This window comes from Dryobates pubescens, chromosome 11, assembly GCF_014839835.1.
Source record: "Dryobates pubescens isolate bDryPub1 chromosome 11, bDryPub1.pri, whole genome shotgun sequence".
Classification (NCBI taxonomy): domain Eukaryota; kingdom Metazoa; phylum Chordata; class Aves; order Piciformes; family Picidae; genus Dryobates; species Dryobates pubescens.
The window spans coordinates 29,334,064-29,353,149 of NC_071622.1; the positions used below are offsets into that span (position 1 = coordinate 29,334,064).

Below are 19,086 nucleotides of genomic sequence, written 5' to 3' on the forward strand. Positions count from 1 at the left end.
TAAAATGTTTTGGCCAGCATTGGAAAAAGCTCAGAATTGTTCCCAGTTACATTATCCTGCAGGAGTGGAAAGGGATGTACATCTAGTTTCTTGATGTATTAGAGCTTTGCCTTAGGTTTTGATAGGTGGTACAGAGCCAGAAATGTGCTCTGTCCATTTTTGTGCTCTGTTAGCAGAGCATGGTAAATTTTAGCTCCCATTTTAGAAGAAATCTTTTTGTAGAATTGGAAGAGGCTGCAGTACTCTGGTGTGTGAAGGTGCTGTATGGTCACCCAGTACATCACAGTCCTCCTTCTGAGCACCTGCACTCTAAAGGACAATACAGCCTGCAGCTGAAAGAAGCCAGCTGAGTGTGACTTACATGGAGTGAGTCCAAGCAAAACGGTGCTGTGTTGTTTTGGTTATTAACACGTTCTGCTCCTCTTGTGGTGCCCCCATTGACCAATGTTACAGAGCAGAAGTGGGAAAATCAGAATTGGGCCCTCAGGATTCAGTGACAAAAGTCAGTTCCCCACAGTGTGTGGTGCTGACACAAACGCAGGCCAGGGCTGAGATAACAGAGGGGACATGTGGAGTGTGGAAAGATCAATTCATTGCATTATCAGACAGAAAGATTACTGGGCTGTGTTTCCTCCTCTGCACTATGGATTGATCCACCATGGTACCTACTCTGTTGTGGATAAGAGGAAAAGTGCTGGAGCATGTCCAAAGAGGAGCAGTGAAGCTAATGGAGGTTCTGGAGCACAAGTCTGATAAGGACCAGCTAGGTGAACTGAGGTTGTTCAGCCTGGAGGAAAGAAGGCTGAGGGAAGACCTTCTGGCCCTCTACATCTCCCTTAAAGGAGGCTGGAGCCCGGTGGGGGTTGGTGTCTTCTCCCAAGGAACAAGTGATAGGACAAGAGGGAACAGCCTCAAGTTGTGGCAGAGCTGGTTCAGTTTGAGGTTAGGAAGTATTTATTCCCTGAAAGAGTTGTCAAGTCCTGGAATAGGCTGTCAATGAAAGTGTCCCTGGAGGGACTGAAAAGCTGTGCAGTTATGCTGAGGGGTATGGTTTAGTGCTGTGTTGGCAGCACTATGGCAGTGCTGGGTTAAGAGTTGGACTCAGTGATAATACAGGTCTCTTCCAAACAAAATAATTCTATGATTCTATGAAAAAAATATCAGTGTAGCTCTAGGTTTGAGCTAGGCTGCTTTATTTGGATGTATTTTCTCTGTATGCAGTTCTGTGGCCCACAGGGTAGCTGCCCTTGAACTGTGAGAAACACAACCTAGGTACCACTCCTTCAAAGTAATACAAAGACTTTTATTTAACCTTAATCTGAAGGAACCAGTCACACTTCAATAAGCATTTCCTTCCCAGTTGTTAAGGATCTCACAAATTACACAAACAATTAATTGCAGGATCTCATTAGGGCTTGATTAAAAAGCACAGGAAAGAGGTGTAGCTACAACTAGCTAATGTCCTCCTAACCTGCTTAATTGTTTTAAACCCCCAACAATCCAGTCAAAACCTCTTGTCTTTTTTAACCAGAACTCAACTCTACTTTTCAGGTAAAGTGGATACTGCCTGAAATTCAGCACTTGTTTTAATACCTCAGGTCTGAATATTGAAGCTTATGTTCTGCTAATGCATAATGTATGAGCTTCCTTGGCTGCTTCATGCATGGGGTAAAGTTGTCTTCTTGGCCTGGTTTGCCTACAGAAGCAAATAGCTACTGAGATAGCTGCTATTTGCTCTGAGAGAGTTTTGCCTCTGTGTGGTGGCTGAGGGAATTAAAAGGAGCAGAGTGAGTTCTTGAGAGATTTGGGGGACTTTGTGTGGGTGCACAAGCACCAAGAAGGCTCACATGGGGTGCCCTTCCAAAGGGGATAGTGCTTGGGCCATGCCATTGTTTGATACTTTTTTTCCTTTTTTGTCCTTCTGCCCCTCCATTTCTTTGACACTTTGAATTCAGAGTTAAGGATTTGTAGTCTACTGCTTTGGTTGAATAATTGCACAAAGGGTTGGGAAACAGAAGCAACAAATTCCTGACTATGCAGTGACAGCAATGTTCTGTCTTAGGCGGGCTTTCCTCGCTGTAAATGGTGTTAAATAGAAACCCCCAAAAAAGAGCACAATAAATAGTTTTCCACTAAACCCACTGTCCTCTCAAGTTTCTCTCCCTGTTTTCCATATTCCCTAAGTTCTCCTGATGACCTTTAGCAAACTCAATACTCCAGTGTAGCAGTAGCTGGGGCTTTGGTGTATGGAAAATCTAAGAGTGTTGACAATCTATTGGCTCTGCTGCTCCACAAGATTTTTTTGGGTACATTTTATATGGCACAGCAAAAAGCCAACCATTTGTAAAATACCTTGGAGACCCAAAAATCCATGTAATGGCACTGTAGGTGAAGTTAAAAATAAAAAACCAGAGCTTCCCCCCACCCCCCTTCTTTTTTTTTTTTCTCTTTTGTGAAGCCCCCTTAGTTACAAAGTATAGTTTGCTTTGAAGGTATTAACTAATCTGTGTGACCCAACTCTCTTTTAACAGTTTATTTGGATTGCATAAGAAGGTCATCAATATGGTACACAACTTGCTGTCCAGTCACGACTCGGATCCACGGTACGCTGACCCCCAGGTAAAGGCCCGGGTGGCAATGCTGTATCTACCTCTGATTGGCGTGATCATGGAGACCGTGCCTCAGCTCTATGACTTCACAGGTATTTGGGGTTCTCTGCTTTGAGCACATCTTCATCTGCTCACAAGACTTGAGTGGCTGGGTTCTAGAACGGAGCTGCAAACCCCTTTGCTGTTGGAGGAGATCGTTTCTGTTTCTGAGTTACAATTTGGATGTGTTCTCACATCCATTTCCTAAGCTACCCTTGTGAAATGGATCTTCAGGGACTGTTAATGCTCAAAAGCTGCATCTGCCCACTTGTTTGCATGAAATGCATTTTAGTTTACATCTGGCTGGCTGCTGTGTGCAACCTTCCTCCGTGTCTCTGACCTGCTTAGAAAGTCACCCCACGTGCTGTAGAATCATACTATCACTTAGGCTGGAAAAGAACTTCAAAATCATCAAGTCCAAACTTAACCCTACTCTACCAAGTCCACCACTAAACCATATCCTCAGGCACCATATGTACACAGCTTTTAAACACATCCATGGATGGTGACTCCACCACCTCCCTAGGCAGCATATTCCAATGCCTGACAGCCCTTCCAGTGAAAAAATTTTTTCCTAATGTCCAGCCTAAACCTTTCCTGCTGCAGCTTGAGGCCATTCCCTCCTGTTCTCTCTCTAGTTACTTGGCAGAAGAGGCCAACACCTACCTCACCACAGCCTCCCTGAAGGGGGAGGTGCAATTCTCACAATAATTCCAAAGGATAAGCGGCGTTCTTCTTCCTCTTGGTGTGTGCCCTGTCAGCAGTTAATTGCAGGGGTGCTTTACAAAGTATCCTGAATGGTAGCAGCAATGGCTTATTTCAAATCAGAGCAGAGACTATCTGGAATAGTTTGGAATTTGGAGTTGTCCTCCACATCCTTTGAGTTTAATGGCAGAATAGAGCTGCATGTAAGGATTTGGAGTGAAGTATTCAAGGTCTTACGTTCAGAAGGGCTCTAGATCCTGAGGTTTTGTAGGCTGCATTGGAAAATTGTTGTTTTCTCTGCTTTTCATGACCTCAAGTAACAGCCTTGCAGGATCCCTTAAGTGTGTTGATTTTCAGTGTGCATTCACAGACAGTTCAGTGAAAGCAGCACTGTGGAGGGAGGCTGGGGAGAGAAACTTTGACTGTGAGGATTGACTAGATGGACATATTTCCCAACAGAGAGTCACAATCAGCGAGGGAGGCCAAGCTGCGTCGCCGTTGATGACTATGAGAGCGAGGGTGGCAGCATGATAAGCCAGACCGTCGCCATGGCCATTGCAGGAACATCAGTCCCTCAGCTCACCCGGCCCAGCAGTTTTCTACTCACCTCATCGGTACAAAACCATCTCTCCCTATTCCTTGACCCTCAGTCTGTGTCAACAAGCAAATATTTACACATGCAGGTCCTCTGTGACTGGTCAATGAGTGGAAGGGACTCATATCAGTTTGCAGCTGGGTGTTACACAGGCATAGGGTGAAAAACAAAGAGGATCAAGTCATGTTTGCATGTTGTTGTGCCTGCCAGGCAGGAATTAAAATCCACAGACCTCAGAAAATGGAATAATTCTCTTTTCTGATAAAGATTCTTTGCCTCTTTTCTGTCGTTGTTGTTTACTGATACAATCTATTACAAGCTCTTTGAAGTGCAATGGTCAGTATGAGCTCTAAGCAAAAATTCCTCCCACATCTAAATCCCATGGGCCATTTTCCCTGTTCTCTGCACAGGGAGGGAATCCTCCTGGTTCCCACAGCAGGCAGACCCTTCCATTTCTCCCTTCTTCTCCCTCTACTCCTGCAGGACTCCAGTTGGGTGGGGTTTAGGTGCACACAAAGACACTGACACATGAGATTGTGAGTGGAGCTCCTCTGCTTTAACTGTTAACCTGCTGGAGGTTATTTAAGGCATCTTAAGGGGATGTTTTGCTGCCTGAAGAGAAACTCATTCATGTAATGTGATTATTTTGGTTCAAACTGCTGCTTTACTCGTGTGGCTGGACTGACCATGAGCTCCACTGAGCTCTTGGCTTGAGAAAGAGAGGTATGTGTCTTCTAGTTGTCAGCAAAAAAAACCATCTATTCACCTTCTTTTCCTATTTGTAAATTACCAAGGCTGGGCTGGTAACTGGTGCAGATCCTTTGGGTGATGACTGAAGTGTTTGGACATGAACTACAGTGTGCCAATATGTCTTTTTTTAGAGTGGCAGGCAGCACTCCACCTTCTCAACAGAGTCCAGCCGCAGCCTTCTGATCTGTCTGTTGTGGGTGCTCAAGAACGCGGATGAAAGCGTCTTGCAGAAGTGGTTCACAGACCTGTCAGTGCTGCAGCTCAATCGCCTGCTGGATTTGCTTTATCTTTGTGTATCCTGCTTTGAATACAAGGTACTGCTACATTGTTAAAACCTCCTGAAGTTCCTTCTGGGGCTTGCCCAAGGAATGTTACACTCCCATCTGCCACACGACTGCAGAAAGGCATTTCCTGCTTTCTCCCAAGTATTTCCTGTATCCAAAATCCCAAGGCTAAGCACGCCTCTGTGGCAACCTCCAGCCTTTTTCCATGTTTACTTTTCAGCCATCCAAGTGTCCATGCCATGTTTTACTTCTCAGGCATTTTGTGCTGCGGGGAACTGCTGCTGCAGGGAGAGGGGATAGCTCTTGGTCATTTTGCTTGGTCATTCTGTAGCCGTGCTGGAGTCTGGGTAGATTATCTAGCTAGCAACTAAACCTGCGTTCCTTTCTTGCTGTATGTCTTTAGACAAGGAAGATATTTTGAGTTGTTAATGCTTAAAACATAACCCAGATAGAGAGAATCTTCCTTCACACTCTCCTTTGAAACTTGCAGGGCAAGAAAGTGTTTGAAAGAATGAACAGTCTGACATTCAAGAAGTCAAAAGACATGAGAGCCAAACTTGAAGAAGCTATTTTGGGAAGCATAGGGGCAAGGCAGGAAATGGTGCGAAGAAGCAGAGGACAGCTGGGTAAGTAAAGAAGTTTTCTCTGCAGTCCCCTGTTTACAAAATCTGCTACTCTCATCCCCAACAATTAGTCGCACCCCTCTGTGGTGTGGGATGCTACCCATCAAGACCTTCAGACAGAAAGGCTCCTAGAAAAAGCTGTTTGCAGCGTGCTTCAGTGGCTCTGCAAAATCTCTACACTTTTCCTAAGTTCCATCTCTAGGCAGTTTATTTATTATTTGGTTATTTTTGTGATCATCTCTCATTCATGGTTTGTTCTTGCCTAAACTTCTTCCAGAGTAGCATCTTTCAGAGCCAACTCCTAGTATGTCCTGTGCAAGGATCAGAGTGGGAAACAAACTGCTTGATCCTGCTTTGATAGCTCTGAAAACGCCTGGGTATTTTTGCTAACTTAATGAGTCTTGAAATAGTCAGTAGTTGGGGTAACAAGCACCTTCTGATGATTTTTGCTGTTTATGTTGTTTGTGAGGAAGGATGGCTCAGGGATTAGGACAAGAATCAGAACTGTGTTTTTGTCTTCTGCCCTGCTACAGGCATCCCAGTACATGTGAACCAGTCACTGTCAGCTAAGCTAAGTAAATATTTTAGAGTCATAATTGATGAATCACTTCAGAGAGATGGGGACCTTTTTTTTCACCTTAATCTGGCTTGATTGTCTCTATTAGTTGAAATACCTCTGCAATGAGAATAAAGATGGAAAAGACTGTGAAGTAGGGAGAGAAGAAGATGACAGGCTGAGAGAGTTTGGTTTGTTCAGCCTGGAGAAGAGAAGGCTCTGGTGAGACCTTAGAATAGCCTTGGAATATTTGAAGAGGGCTACAGGAGATCTGGGAGCGACTTTTGCCAAAAGCATGGAGTGACAGGACAAGGGATAATGGCTTCAGACTGGTAGAAGCTGGATTTAGATGAGACATTGGTAGGAAATTTTCCCTACAAGGGTGGTGAGGCACTGGAACAGGTTGCCCAGAGAATTTGTGGATTCTCTCAGCCTGGAAGTGTTCAAAGACAGGTTGGATGAAGCCTTGAGCAATCTGGTCTAGTAGGAGGTGTTTCTGCCCATGGTAGCAGGGTTGGAACTAGATGACCTTTAAGGTCCCTTCTAACCCAAACCATTCTATGACTCTGAGAACATGGCTGTGCCATTTGAGGACAGCAGCATCAGACTGCTGAGGATTGCCACACCCAGTCCAGAGAAGGTGCTTCTCTTCCCAGCCCTGAGAGCTACATCCCTTATTTGAGTGTCTCAGCTGCCTCTCTATTAGCTTTGTAGTGAGCTGGTGTGTGGCAGCACACAAAGCGCTCTCCATTGCTTATTGCTCCCTTGCACAGAAAACCCACTGCAAGTGAAGTGACCTTTGGTGCCACTGAGCAGAGACAGAATTAGGGGCCATGTAAACATCTTGGGCGAGAGCCACAGCCTTGGGCTCTAGGAAGTCATAGTTTGCTGTCATCTGTCACCTGTGAACAAGTTGCTAACTGTGCAAAAAAAGCAGCACTAGATGACTATTGTTGTTCTGATGTTGTCCTGCAGAGAGAAGTCCTTCTGGGAGCGCTTTTGGAAGTCAAGAGAATCTGAGATGGAGAAAGGATATGACCCACTGGCGTCAAAACACAGAGAAGCTTGACAAGTAACTCTGCCTTATCCTTCTGCATTAACAATGTGACAGTGGCTGTGAGAACTCAGGGTCTCTCTCTCCCCATAGAAGGTCGATGGCAGCTGTCCACTTAGCTCTCATGCAAGCAGCTTTGGTCCCTCAGTTGAGGCAGGGCTGGCAGTGTGCAAATAGCTTTTAGTCCAGCACTGCCCTATCTAACTCTTTGCTTTTCCACTGTCCCTTGCTTGCTTAGATTTTAAAATGAGATTTAAAGCAACTGATACAATCCATTGCCTTCTCAAAACCCTGTAGTAAGCTGTAATTCAGAGAGAAGATCCTTTAGCAGTTTCACAGATAGCAAATCTATCTCATGTCATATTTCCTTTATTCCATGAGAGCATTCTGGAGTTGTCAAAGCTCGCTTTCCTTTCCTCTCCTAATCCATCACTTTGATTGTTTTTCCACATGTGCTGTGCTTTTAGAAGCCACAAACCAGCCAGGTACTGTAGCATTGGTGTGCAGTTCTTATAAATTGCCATTTTGTACATCTGCAGACTCAATCATCACAGCATTGTTTGTGATGCTTGGCAGAACTTTTTTGGTGTGTGTGTGCAACTGATTGGAATGAGCTCTTTCTGCTTATTACACCCATGTCCTGTAAAATTCCCTCTCTTGGTGTGGTTTAATCCAGAGGGCTCAGGAACTGTGTTTGAGCTTTGCTGTGCACGTTTTCTGTTTCCTCAAATTGCAACCTGCAGTCTCCATCCTCCTAGCAAAAGAATTGTTCCTCATCCTAGGAAAGCAATCTCAACCCACTTGAAGCTCTGAAGAAACTGAGGAATGGGATCTTCAGAGCCTAGATGAGATCAGGCCAAATTTTACCCTTGGAGACACTGATGATGCCTGGAGTAGAAAGTACATCTTCACAGCTTCTGATTGCTTTGTCCAAGAAAAGATTGCAACCTCTTGTAATGCCAAGTAATGGCATTGTGTCCAAGATCCCAGTCCTGCTGAGGCACTGGGAAAGCCAAGTGACCTCTGTGTTTCAACCTACTAATGAAGTGATGTAAGTGGAAACTCCACCATAGCCCAACTCCGGAGCTGTGGACAGAGTGACACCAGATTAAAATTTGGCCTGAAGAGCTCATCAGCTCACTGCTGACGCTGAGTCTGAGCCTTCCCCTTCCCAGGAGGACCTTATGTACATGTGAAACAGCTTTGATGGTCAAAGGATGGTATCTTACCCCACAGAACAATCTACTTAGATAACTCTACAAACCTGCTATTTGCTCACTGTGACCTGGGTCCATTGCACTGCACTTCTGTGGCACTGCGAGTGTGTCCTGCTTGCCTGGGTAGAGTCTGGCCCTTTGAAACCTGAAAGCAAGACTTTCCACACCAAGAATTGTGCACAGCTAATTGCAGGTGGTTTTATTTTATGCAGATGACATTATTTTACATAGGGCCAGGCCCCAAGCCTTCCCATTCTGGAGCCTGAAGAGCAGATAAGGAGTGTATAACCCCGCTCCCAGCAGAAGCAGAGTGTGACTGGGGAGGGTTGCTGCAATACAGGTCCAAGACCAAGTCAGCTGCTGTCCCCTTTGGTGTGTATTTTGCTTGGATTTTTTCAGTTCCCTTGGGTCACACTCCTGCTGTGATGTGGCCTGGCATAAGTCTGTCACAGATGTCACCTGTGGCAGGGCAGGCCATACCTGGGCTCTTTAAATATACTGCTGGATCTTGGCCAAATGCAGCTCATGCCACTTAAGTTAGATGGTTGCTGCTGAACTCCTGGAGCCACCAGTGTGAGTCAGTGTATGAACTTCCTAAGACTTTCAAGGAAAGTGAGTGTCTGGTGTATAACAGCAAAACTTTGCCAGTTTTCTTGGAGAGGAAGATATTCTTCAAGAGCTGTAATGTAGTGGAGCTTGAAAGGACAAAGATTGCAGCCTCTGTGCTACAACCAATGTAGCTGCTGGGCCCGACAGTTCAGCCAGACCAGCTCGTGTAGCACCACCGTGTGTCCATAGCCTATAACATAACCCCATACGTTCTGTTCCTGGTTGTGCTGTTGCATGCCTAACTACGCTACTAAACCAGTTCTGAGTTGGACTTGGATTCCAAACTGTTGTTGTGTTCTTGGGAGAGTAACCAAGTGTCAGAGAGTAGTGTGAACTCCCCTAGTATGGTGAACGTCAAGCCTGTGTAAGTTTGTATATGTCAAAGACTAAGTCTTCCTTCCTGTCCTCTTAATGGGTGCACTGAAATATCCTCCCAGTGCTGTCCAGTAATAAATACATTCATTGTAACTGGGAGTTTGCTACTAATAAGAGTATTTTGGACTGGAAAATGTGTAGGTGTGCTGCTTAAACAGAAGGTCATTTTATTGCTTTCTTTTCTCTGGTTAGATCAAGGGCAGAGATTGAACACGAGGCGCTGATCGATGGAAATCTGGCGACGGAAGCCAATCTGATTATTTTGGATACACTAGAGATAGTTGTACAGGTAAGGGTGGCATTGTGATCACCTGGCCAGGCAGCAGTTTTGTAAACAAAACCTTCCTGCCACCTCCTAGCTGCCTGAATGCTGTCAGAACTGTTCAGCTCCTGTGCTGCAGCAGGAAGTGGGGAACAATGCCTCTCTTGATCCTCAGCCCACAACAGCCTGCTTAAAAATGTCAATACTTCATTCTTTTTGGAAGTTGTTCCCTTTTTGTAGTATAAAAAGTTGATCATAAAATTCAGTAATGAACTGTAAAAATCTCCCAAGTCCTGCTGTATTCCAGCCAATTCCTCTGATTCCTTCCCAATTCTGCCTCAAGCCATTAGGTACCAGGTCAGCTTCCTGTACGTGTACTTCCCTTGCACAGTGCAGGAGAGCTTCCAGGCTCCTTGGTCTGTGTGCATAGCCAAGCTATTTCCTCACCCTCCACAGGCAAGCTAGGACACATGGCAGCCTTGTCCGCTGCTTTCTGTGCAAATCATAGAACTGTTTCTCTTGGAAAAGACCTCTAAGATTGTCAGGTCCAACTGTTGACCTAACACCACCATGGCCATTCAATCATGTCCCAAAGTACCATGTCCACACATTTATTGAGCACTTCCAGGGATGGTGACTCCACCAGCTATCTTGGCATTCTGTTCCAATGCCTGACCTCTCTTGTAGGAAATAATTTTTTCTTATGTCCAAACTAAACATCCCCTGGTGCAACCTGAGGCCATTTCCTCTTGTCCTATCACTTGTTACTAGGGAGAAGAGACTGGCACCCGCCTGGCTCCAACCTCTGTTCAGGGAGCTGAGAGAACCAGAAGGTCTCCAGGCTAAACAAGCTTACTTCCCTCAGCTGCTCCTCATAAGATTTGTTCTCCAGAACCTTCCTCAGCTTTGTTGCCCTTCTCTGGATGTGCTCCAGCACCTTAATGTCCTTCTTGAATTACACACACAGACTTACACACAGAATCAACCAGGTTGGAAGAGGCCTCCAAGATCATCTTTAGAATAGAATAGAATAGACCAGGTTGGAAGAGGCCTTCAAGATCATCATGTCCAACCTATCATCCAACACCACCTAATAAACTAAACCATGCAACCAAGCACCCTATCAAGTCTCCTCCTGAATACCTTCAGTGATGGTAACTCCACCACCTCCTTGGGCAGCCCATTTCAATGGCCAATCACTCTCTCTGTGTAGAACTTCTTCCTAACCTCCAGCCTAAACCTCCCCTGGTGCAGCTTGAGACTGTGTCCTCTTGTTCTGGTGCTGATTGCCTGGGAGAAGAGACCAACCTCTGCTTGTAGTGAGGGGTACAAAACCAATCCCAGTATTTGAGGTGTGGCCTCAAAAGCGTTGCGTACAGGGCACAATCACTTCCCTGACCCTGCTGGCCATGCTATTGCTGATCCAGACCAAGATGCTCTTGGTCTTTTTGGCTGTCTGAGCACACTGCGGACTCATGTTCAGGTGGCTGTCAGCTGAATGTCAACCAAAATGACACCCATAAGTGGGTAATTTGTTCTTGCAAAGGGCCTTTCAGCAGAATTGCTCCCACTTTCTTTCTCTCTCTCACACAAACACACACAGGAGGTTAATTTTTGCTTATGCAACTCTTGGTTTACTTTTGCCTGCAGACCGTTTCAGTGACGGAGTCCAAAGAGAGTATCCTCGGTGGGGTGCTGAAGGTGCTTCTGCACAGCATGGCCTGCAACCAAAGTGCACTTTATCTCCAACACTGCTTCGCCACACAGAGGGCTTTGGTTTCAAAGGTGAATTCTCTGCAGATGCTATAATATATCCTGAGCAGCACTGATGGGAGGGTGGGACTCTTTTTGTTCCTTTTCACTGGGGCCACTTCACCAAGCATTTCTTATTTTGTGCAGTATTGGTTTTCATAGAGTCACAGAATCATAGAATGGTTTGGGTTGGAAGGGACTTTTGAAGGTCATCTAGGCAAATCCCTCTGCCATGAGCAGGGACATCTTCATCTAGATCAGGTTTCTCAGAGCCCCATCCAGCCTGACCTGGAATGGTTCCAGGGATGGGGCATCTACTAAATTCTTCAATTTTCAGGAAATGTGGTCTGGGGGTTGATAAAACCTGCCTGGTTTTCATGATCAGTGCCTGTATTTACACATTTGGAGTTTGAGGGCTGCATGCAAAGCTACAGTTCACACAGCCCACAGGTGTGATGTGGGTTCCTGCTGGCTGGTGATATGCAGGCAGAAGCACCTAACCAGTAGGAAACACAAAGCACAGGAGGAATTTAAGCTGTATAAATCTCACTTACAATGAATTTGTTTTGCTGGGCCTGTAATTTAAACAACCTCCCAGCTTCTCTAGGTGTACTGAGAAAGACTCAAAGTTTTAAGCCTGAATTTTTGGAACTGATGTAAATTTGTCTAAGGTGTAGATGTTGCAGCAAGTTATAGAGGTAGGTAAAATAAGTTGCCTTCCAGTGCTGCCAGTGAGGGCTTTGCCTTACTGTTAAAAGTGAAGTGACTCAACTAGTATCATTCCCCTCAAAACGGAGGGGATTTGACTTTCTTCAGTGCCAGTGTGTGCTCATTGCTGAGGATTGCACTGGCCTTTTGTCTGAGCGCTTGTTCTTGTCTTTCCAAGCACTGATTTTCTCATGTGATGCTTTTCCAGTTCCCTGAGCTGCTGTTTGAAGAAGAGACTGAGCAGTGTGCAGATCTGTGCCTGAGGCTCCTGAGACACTGCAGCAGCAGTATCAGCACAATACGGTCTCACGCGAGTGCCTCTCTCTACCTTCTGATGAGGCAGAACTTTGAGATTGGCAACGTGAGTATCCTGCTGCACTTCTTAAGTTTATTACATGCACACTGGTTGGGAGCTGCTGGATGGAGCTTGCTGTGGGAGAGAAGCTGTTGGAGATGTTACCATCAAAATGAGCATGATGTGCCAGGGGAAAAGAAGCACCCACTGCAGCTTCCAAACCTGTCAGTTTGGAAGGTTTGCACACTCTTCAGAGTGGACACCTTGCACTTGAGGGGATGTTTGGAAGGTCTCCCCTCTGCCTTGCTTTCACACAGTTCTAGGTGAGAGCAGAAACAACCACACAGCCCATACTGTGGCACAGCTAGTGCATGTGTCCTTTCTGAAAAGGCTGTGCTATCAGAGGTGAGTTAGCAATGCTGGGATTTTGGTTTTGTGCAGATCTTGCCTCTAGTTTTGTCTTAGCTCAACTCACCCACATGCACTTGAAGTTGTCAAGCCAATTCCCAACCTCAACTCTTCCAGCTGGCATTTTGCAGGCATATGTGTAGCTATGGATCACAGTGTGCTCCTCCAGGCATCTTTGTTTATGCTGCTTTGGTTACAGTACCCCACAATGAGTATCAGAATTGGAGGGACCCACTGGTTCTGGGCCCTGGGACTGTTAGCAGTGCACTGATAGCAGTGAGTAAAAAGAGACTCTAGTTTTTAGGATTGATCAAAGCAAAAGGAACTGTCTGAAATGAAGGCTGTAGCACAAAAGGAAGTTCAGCATCCTCCTCCTAAGGGTATGTGAGAGGAGAGCACGCAGAAGGAGAGAAAAATAAAATTTCTGCAAGAGAACCTTTCCTTGGAACTAAATAATGCTGTTACCAGATTCTGAAATTCAGCAGCACCAGGGGGTTGCTCTGAGACAGCCCTTCTCACAAAACTGGAGAGGTTTGTATCGGATATTGGTCAGGAGGTGGGAACAAAGACCAGAGAACTGATGTTGCAGCAGTCCATTGCAGTATATTCAGCTTGCAGGAATACCTTAACAATATCTGTGTTGCAGAACTTTGCCAGAGTGAAAATGCAGGTGACCATGTCTCTGTCATCCCTGGTGGGGACTTCCCAGAACTTCAATGAAGAATTTTTGCGACGTTCCTTGAAGACCATACTGACATATGCTGAAGAGGATCTGGAACTTAGGGAGACAACATTTCCTGATCAGGTAAAAGAAACACCCCAAGAGAAGTAATGCGTAGTAGAAGTAATGCTGTGCTTAAACCTCCATCCAGAGCTGGAATTTGCATGCATTCCCTGAAGGAGGTACTGTTGTTTTGGTGTTGAACTTTTTTAATGACCTGAGTACATAAACCCCAATTCCTTGTTTAATTCTGACAACAAAGTGCAAACACACAAAGGTTCAGAGCAGCTGTGGTCCTAACATAGCAATGTCTAGCTCAATTCCCATTGCCAGTTCATTACAGCAGCACATTCTTTACAGGTCCAGGACCTTGTGTTCAACCTCCATATGATCCTCTCTGACACAGTCAAAATGAAGGAGCACCAGGAAGATCCAGAAATGCTGATTGACCTGATGTACAGGTAGAGTCTCTGACCATTGCACTGTAGGGACAGTAGATGTCAGTGCTTCATGTAATGTTTGAACACAGCTTAGTACCCACTGGATTGAGAACATGGTATTGTGTGGCTGTGAGCTTTGGTTACTTTTTCTTTTATTAGCAATTACTTTATTTTAAACTTAATCCTCACATTTCACCTGAAAACCACACAACTACTTGCTGGTTGGTTTTGGAATCAGGTGTTGCAGATTTGAGCTTGTTTTATGGAGCAGTTTCTGGACTCAGTACTCATGGATCAATGTTTACCTGTCTGTTGTGTTTGAATGTGGTGTTAATAGTTTTCGTTTGGCATTCATGTAGCTTAACTTGGATACAAATAGTTTCCATTCCCCAGCAGTCTCTGACAATCTTATCCTCCATCTGAGCAAAGAATTCTACCTGCTTGCATCAGGGAAAAACTTAAGGATCTTAAAGGACCTGCTTGCAAAAAAGCTTCTTTGGTGATGGTACATATCATGGTCTCCATATGCAAAAGATATTCCAGAGCCAGGTTAAGATCCCAGCTATGAAACTGCATGGTCTTGTCTGCACAAATGGTCCTGAAGGCTTCATGGAAGGCAGCAAAGGTTTTGTGATAAGCAGCCAGGCAGGTCTGCTCTGATTGTCCCACATCTGTGGCTAACTACCAGACTCCAGATGAAATAGGAGCTTTGCTGAAGAGCTTCAGCATTAAAGCATTCTGCCATCAAGGGGTAACTGCAGTTGCTTGTCTGATTCAGAGATCTATAAAGTAATTTAGGATAACTTTCCTTCCCTATGGATTCTTACGTCATGCATTTCTAGACATCCCAGCACTGAAGGTCATTGTTATTTAAGCAGAAGTAACTTAAATACTGATCACAGAGATTTTCTTTTCAATCAGGATTGCAAAGGGCTATCAGAACTCCCCTGACCTGCGCCTGACGTGGCTGCAGAACATGGCTGGAAAGCACTCTGAGAGGAGCAACCATGCTGAGTCAGCCCAGTGCCTGGTCCACTCTGCTGCCTTGGTGGCTGAATACCTAAGCATGCTGGAAGACCGAAAATACCTCCCTGTAGGGTGTGTTACATTTCAGGTGGGAATTATCCTCTGTAATGTCTTGTGAGTTTTGTCATCTGCTGCTGAGGTGCAGAGTATCTCCATGTGGCAGGTGCTACTGTTCCTGTGTGCTCACACTGCACTAACTCAGTTTTTTTGGGAGACTGCACTACAGTCTTTACATCTGTAGCTGAATGAGTCCAGTTTCTTTTATTTCTCCATGTAAGTCATGGGGTTTCAACCTCTTAGATCCAGCCAGTATGTACTGGGTACAGTTGATGAAAGTGGTTCCTGTGACTGGTAACATCAAGCAAGGCATTACTGAGAAGAGCAAACTAGCACATGCTTAGTTTTGAATGTGTAGGTTGTCCAGTCCAGTTAGCTTAACCATGTGCTGAAGTACCATGCTGAGTTCAGAAGGAGATCAAATAAAAGGCATATGAAAGCTGCCTTTCGGAAAAGAAATAGGATTTGGTTGAAGATTAGCTTGCTTTCAAACTATTCAAAGTGTTGAATGTTGTTTAAATTGAGTAAAAATATTTTATCTATCTTATATCTCCTTAGAACATATCTTCCAATGTTTTGGAAGAGTCAGCAGTTTCTGATGATGTTGTATCACCAGATGAAGAAGGTATCTGTTCTGGAAAGTATTTCACAGAAGCTGGTCTGGTGGGACTGTTGGAACAGGCTGCAGCATCTTTCTCCATGGTAGAAGACATAATTTCTTTTTTTATCTTCTTCATCAATCTTATGCTGCTGGGCAGTATGAAGGAAAATGTTTTCTCTGTGGGACTGCATGATTCTACTGTAACCATTTCATTTGCATGGAGTGTTCAGAGTTTTAGTTGTCCAAGACAGCCCAGTTTTCCCTCTGGAGTAAAGTGGGCAAAGAGTGGGAGCTGGGATCAAGAGGCCTATGTGAGTTTCTAGTGTCTTTCACTTTAGCCCTGTAAATCTGGGAATTCACAGTAGTCAAGGAAGGAAGAAATGTTTTTCCTCATCATCATCATAAAAAGTGGGCTGAAAGCTTTGTGTGAGCAGTGTTCGTGAGCTGCTAGGAGTGTGTCCGTCAGAAACCTAGGAAAGCAAGGGAATTATTTCCCACAACACAATAGGAAGTATCATTCAGAGTACTACTAGCAGCACTAACTCCAGGGCAAAGACCAAGAACACCTGAGGGCTGGCTAAGCCATGCAGTGCAGTGTGTCTGCCTACAATGGGTTAGATCCCCTCCATCCAAAGGAAACTTCACAAACCCCACCTCATGAAGTCCCAAAAGGGGATCTGGAAGTCACTCAGGTTGAAGATACACTTAACTAGAACGAGCTGTACTGTGCACTTAAGCTTCCAGATTTAATTCCCATAGATTTGGTTAGGATTCTAGTTAGCTCATTGTGCCCTTGTGCATTCATCATCCAAAAATATGCAAGCTTTAATTCTGTTGATAATCTTATTTACTGGTAGCAATGTATAATGCAGTAGGCTCTTGATTTCAAGAGTAGCTGAGGATTTTATTCCATCCATGTGTAAGAAAAAATGCTGATTACTTCAGAGTGGTATCTAAGCCACCTCTTTATTTTGCAGTTCTGTAATGGAAATGCTGGCAGTATCTCTTAACTCTTGCTGTTGAATTGATGGAGCAATCTGATGGACCTTATTTTTGTAGGCTGGCATGTATGAAGCCGTTAATGAGGTTTACAAAGTCCTTATTCCTATTCATGAAGCTAATAGAGATGCCAAGAAGCTATCTACTATTCATGGTAAACTCCAAGAAGCATTCAGCAAGATTGTTCACCAGGTAATGATTCGAATTTTCAGCTGCAGTGTGACTTGTGAAGGAGCTTCAAATGCTGAGTGCAAACAAAAAGTTCCCATTAAGGAAAAAAACATTTAAATCAGGTTACACAAGAATTGTCAAATGGTCACTAACAAGAGTTTCTCTCTGAACATTTAACATGAGAAACTTGAGAGCACATTCCAAGTTTCATTGTAAGTTCAGAAGTATCCAAGGGTTAAAATTTCCAGTCATCTGTCAGTTTATCCTTTCAGATGTTATTTTAAACTGTGCATGCTGGGAAAAAACACACAGTATCTTGCCTTTAGCCTGGTAGGTAATGTTCAGAAATGGTGGGGTTTAGTTTGTCTGTTTGCATGGTGGATAAGTTATTGAAGGAACCTTTCTAAACTTAGATGGTGCAAAACCCATCAGCTTGGGTGCTGAGCATTTGATGAGACATCAGAAGCTTTCAACCTTTACAAAGATCAACAGACCTCAGCTAAGCAGGAGATGAGAGTGCTTGGCAACTCTCAAGAAGCACCTTTCAGGAGAGGTTTGTTGGGTTCATGCCTTGCTGTCAGGACAGGCAAGGACTCAGCAGACCCTCCTCCAGTACATACCAATGCTGCTCCAAGCCTCCCCCCCCAAAATAGTCATGGTACATTGTTTGTGTGTGGGTGTAGTTACCCTTATGCTGCCATCAGCTCCTCAGTAGATGTTGATTAGTGCATTGATTTCCTAGGATCCAGCTGAGGGTTTGGTGGTTTTACTCTGTTCTGGTATTAGATGAACCTGCATTGATTTCCTAGGATCCAGCTGAGGGTCTGGTGGTTTTACTCTGTTCTGGTATTAAATGAACCAGTGGAGGACAATCATTGAGTGTCCTTCAGGGCTAGAGAAGGCCATTTTGAATGCATGATGACTTGTAATCATTGAAACCATTTCTAGTTGATGATACCTTACACTGATGGTCATGTTTTGGCCTTTGAAACTTTTTTTTTTGTTTGGTTTTTGTTACACAGAGTACTGGCTGGGAGGTAGGTAACTCCATTTTAGTTAGTAAAGAACACTAATAGAATTTTCAGATGACTCACGCCAACGCTTGCCCACATGTGCTAGCTGTGGGTATTTCTGTTGCTGTCTGCTGTTAAAACAATTCATTAACCAAAGAAATACCAATAAAACCCACCGTGGTTGTAGTAGGAAAGTCTTCATAAGAAGCTGTAGGTAGTGCATGGATGCTGATGTGTTCCACTAATGAGGTTCTTTGGTGAATGAGCCACTGTACCATCACTAGTTTGTTTTGATAATTTGTTTATATTTCTCTTCATCAGCATTGACACAGAATATCATCATCTCTCCATACCATGTTTTCACCCCACCCACAGGGGTCGATTTAAGCAATAATGCTCAGAGGTGCTGAACCGCAACCCTGGTTTGCTGCGCATGCAGACCATATCTCAGAGACCAGGCTGCTTCATCCTGTCCATTTAAGAGCGATGGATTAGTAGTGACCTTGCTGTTCAGATGGCAGTGAAATAGCTCAGTTGTGTTAACTGGAGCTATTTTTGCTGCTTTCATTTTTGTAGAGGTTGTCTGCTCACGTTCCTACAACAGCCTCCACAAGAACCACACATTTGGATTAAAAATGGACACAGCACAGAGAGTTGGGTAACTCAGGCCCTAGTCCAGGTGACACAGTGGGTACATGAGAATCAAGAAGCCTCAGAAGACACTTTAAATGTTTTGTGAAGTTGTTACATTATTTGCTTAGACTCCAGCTGTCTGGTTAATCTCTGCTTCTCTGTGAACTAGGCAACTCAGTACGGACCATTTCACTTCAGGTTTCCACCACATGAGAGCATTTCAGCCCACACTTCCCAAACTGGGACCAAGAACAAAGCTCTTCTCCATAGCATGACACAAAGAATTTGGGCTGATGATATCTGAATGTCAGTTTTACTTCCATCCTAGCAAGAAATGAAATTCAGTAGCTTAAAAGTAACCCCTGACACTTAAGGGCTGGCCCTCTAAATCATTTGGTCTTAAGAGAAGTCCCTGCAGATGAGGCAGCAACAGCAATCTAGAGTACACCTTGTCAGTGTGCAAATGATACCTGTACATGTGAAGGCCTGTGAGCATCTATTTTGATTAGTCTGCCCCTAAATCGACCCCTGAAGAAAATCCTGTCATTGGTTATGATTCTAACATCACCCAGTCATGTTTTACT

The 19,086-nt window shown here is 44.5% G+C and overlaps 1 protein-coding gene across 18 annotated transcripts in view; it reads left to right on the top strand.

Moving 5' to 3' along the window:
- The window catches only part of DOCK7 (dedicator of cytokinesis 7), a 120,304-nt gene that overhangs the window by 87,198 nt on the left and 14,020 nt on the right, over positions 1 to 19,086 (top strand). For 6 of the 18 annotated variants that reach the window (XM_054165332.1, XM_054165331.1, XM_054165333.1 and 3 more), the window contains 15 exons: positions 2,532 to 2,701; positions 3,813 to 3,967; positions 4,830 to 5,012; positions 5,473 to 5,608; positions 7,137 to 7,233; positions 7,683 to 7,700; positions 9,609 to 9,705; positions 11,329 to 11,463; positions 12,347 to 12,499; positions 13,488 to 13,646; positions 13,923 to 14,023; positions 14,924 to 15,116; positions 15,644 to 15,787; positions 16,746 to 16,877; positions 17,879 to 17,893. In XM_054165332.1, the coding sequence (XP_054021307.1) occupies positions 2,532 to 2,701; positions 3,813 to 3,967; positions 4,830 to 5,012; positions 5,473 to 5,608; positions 7,137 to 7,233; positions 7,683 to 7,700; positions 9,609 to 9,705; positions 11,329 to 11,463; positions 12,347 to 12,499; positions 13,488 to 13,646; positions 13,923 to 14,023; positions 14,924 to 15,116; positions 15,644 to 15,787; positions 16,746 to 16,877; positions 17,879 to 17,893 (1,888 nt within the window). The remainder of the gene's footprint in view (positions 1 to 2,531; positions 2,702 to 3,812; positions 3,968 to 4,829; positions 5,013 to 5,472; positions 5,609 to 7,136; positions 7,234 to 7,682; positions 7,701 to 9,608; positions 9,706 to 11,328; positions 11,464 to 12,346; positions 12,500 to 13,487; positions 13,647 to 13,922; positions 14,024 to 14,923; positions 15,117 to 15,643; positions 15,788 to 16,745; positions 16,878 to 17,878; positions 17,894 to 19,086) is intronic. The other 12 variants (XM_054165339.1, XM_054165336.1, XM_054165338.1 and 9 more) reach the window with 3 other exon arrangements.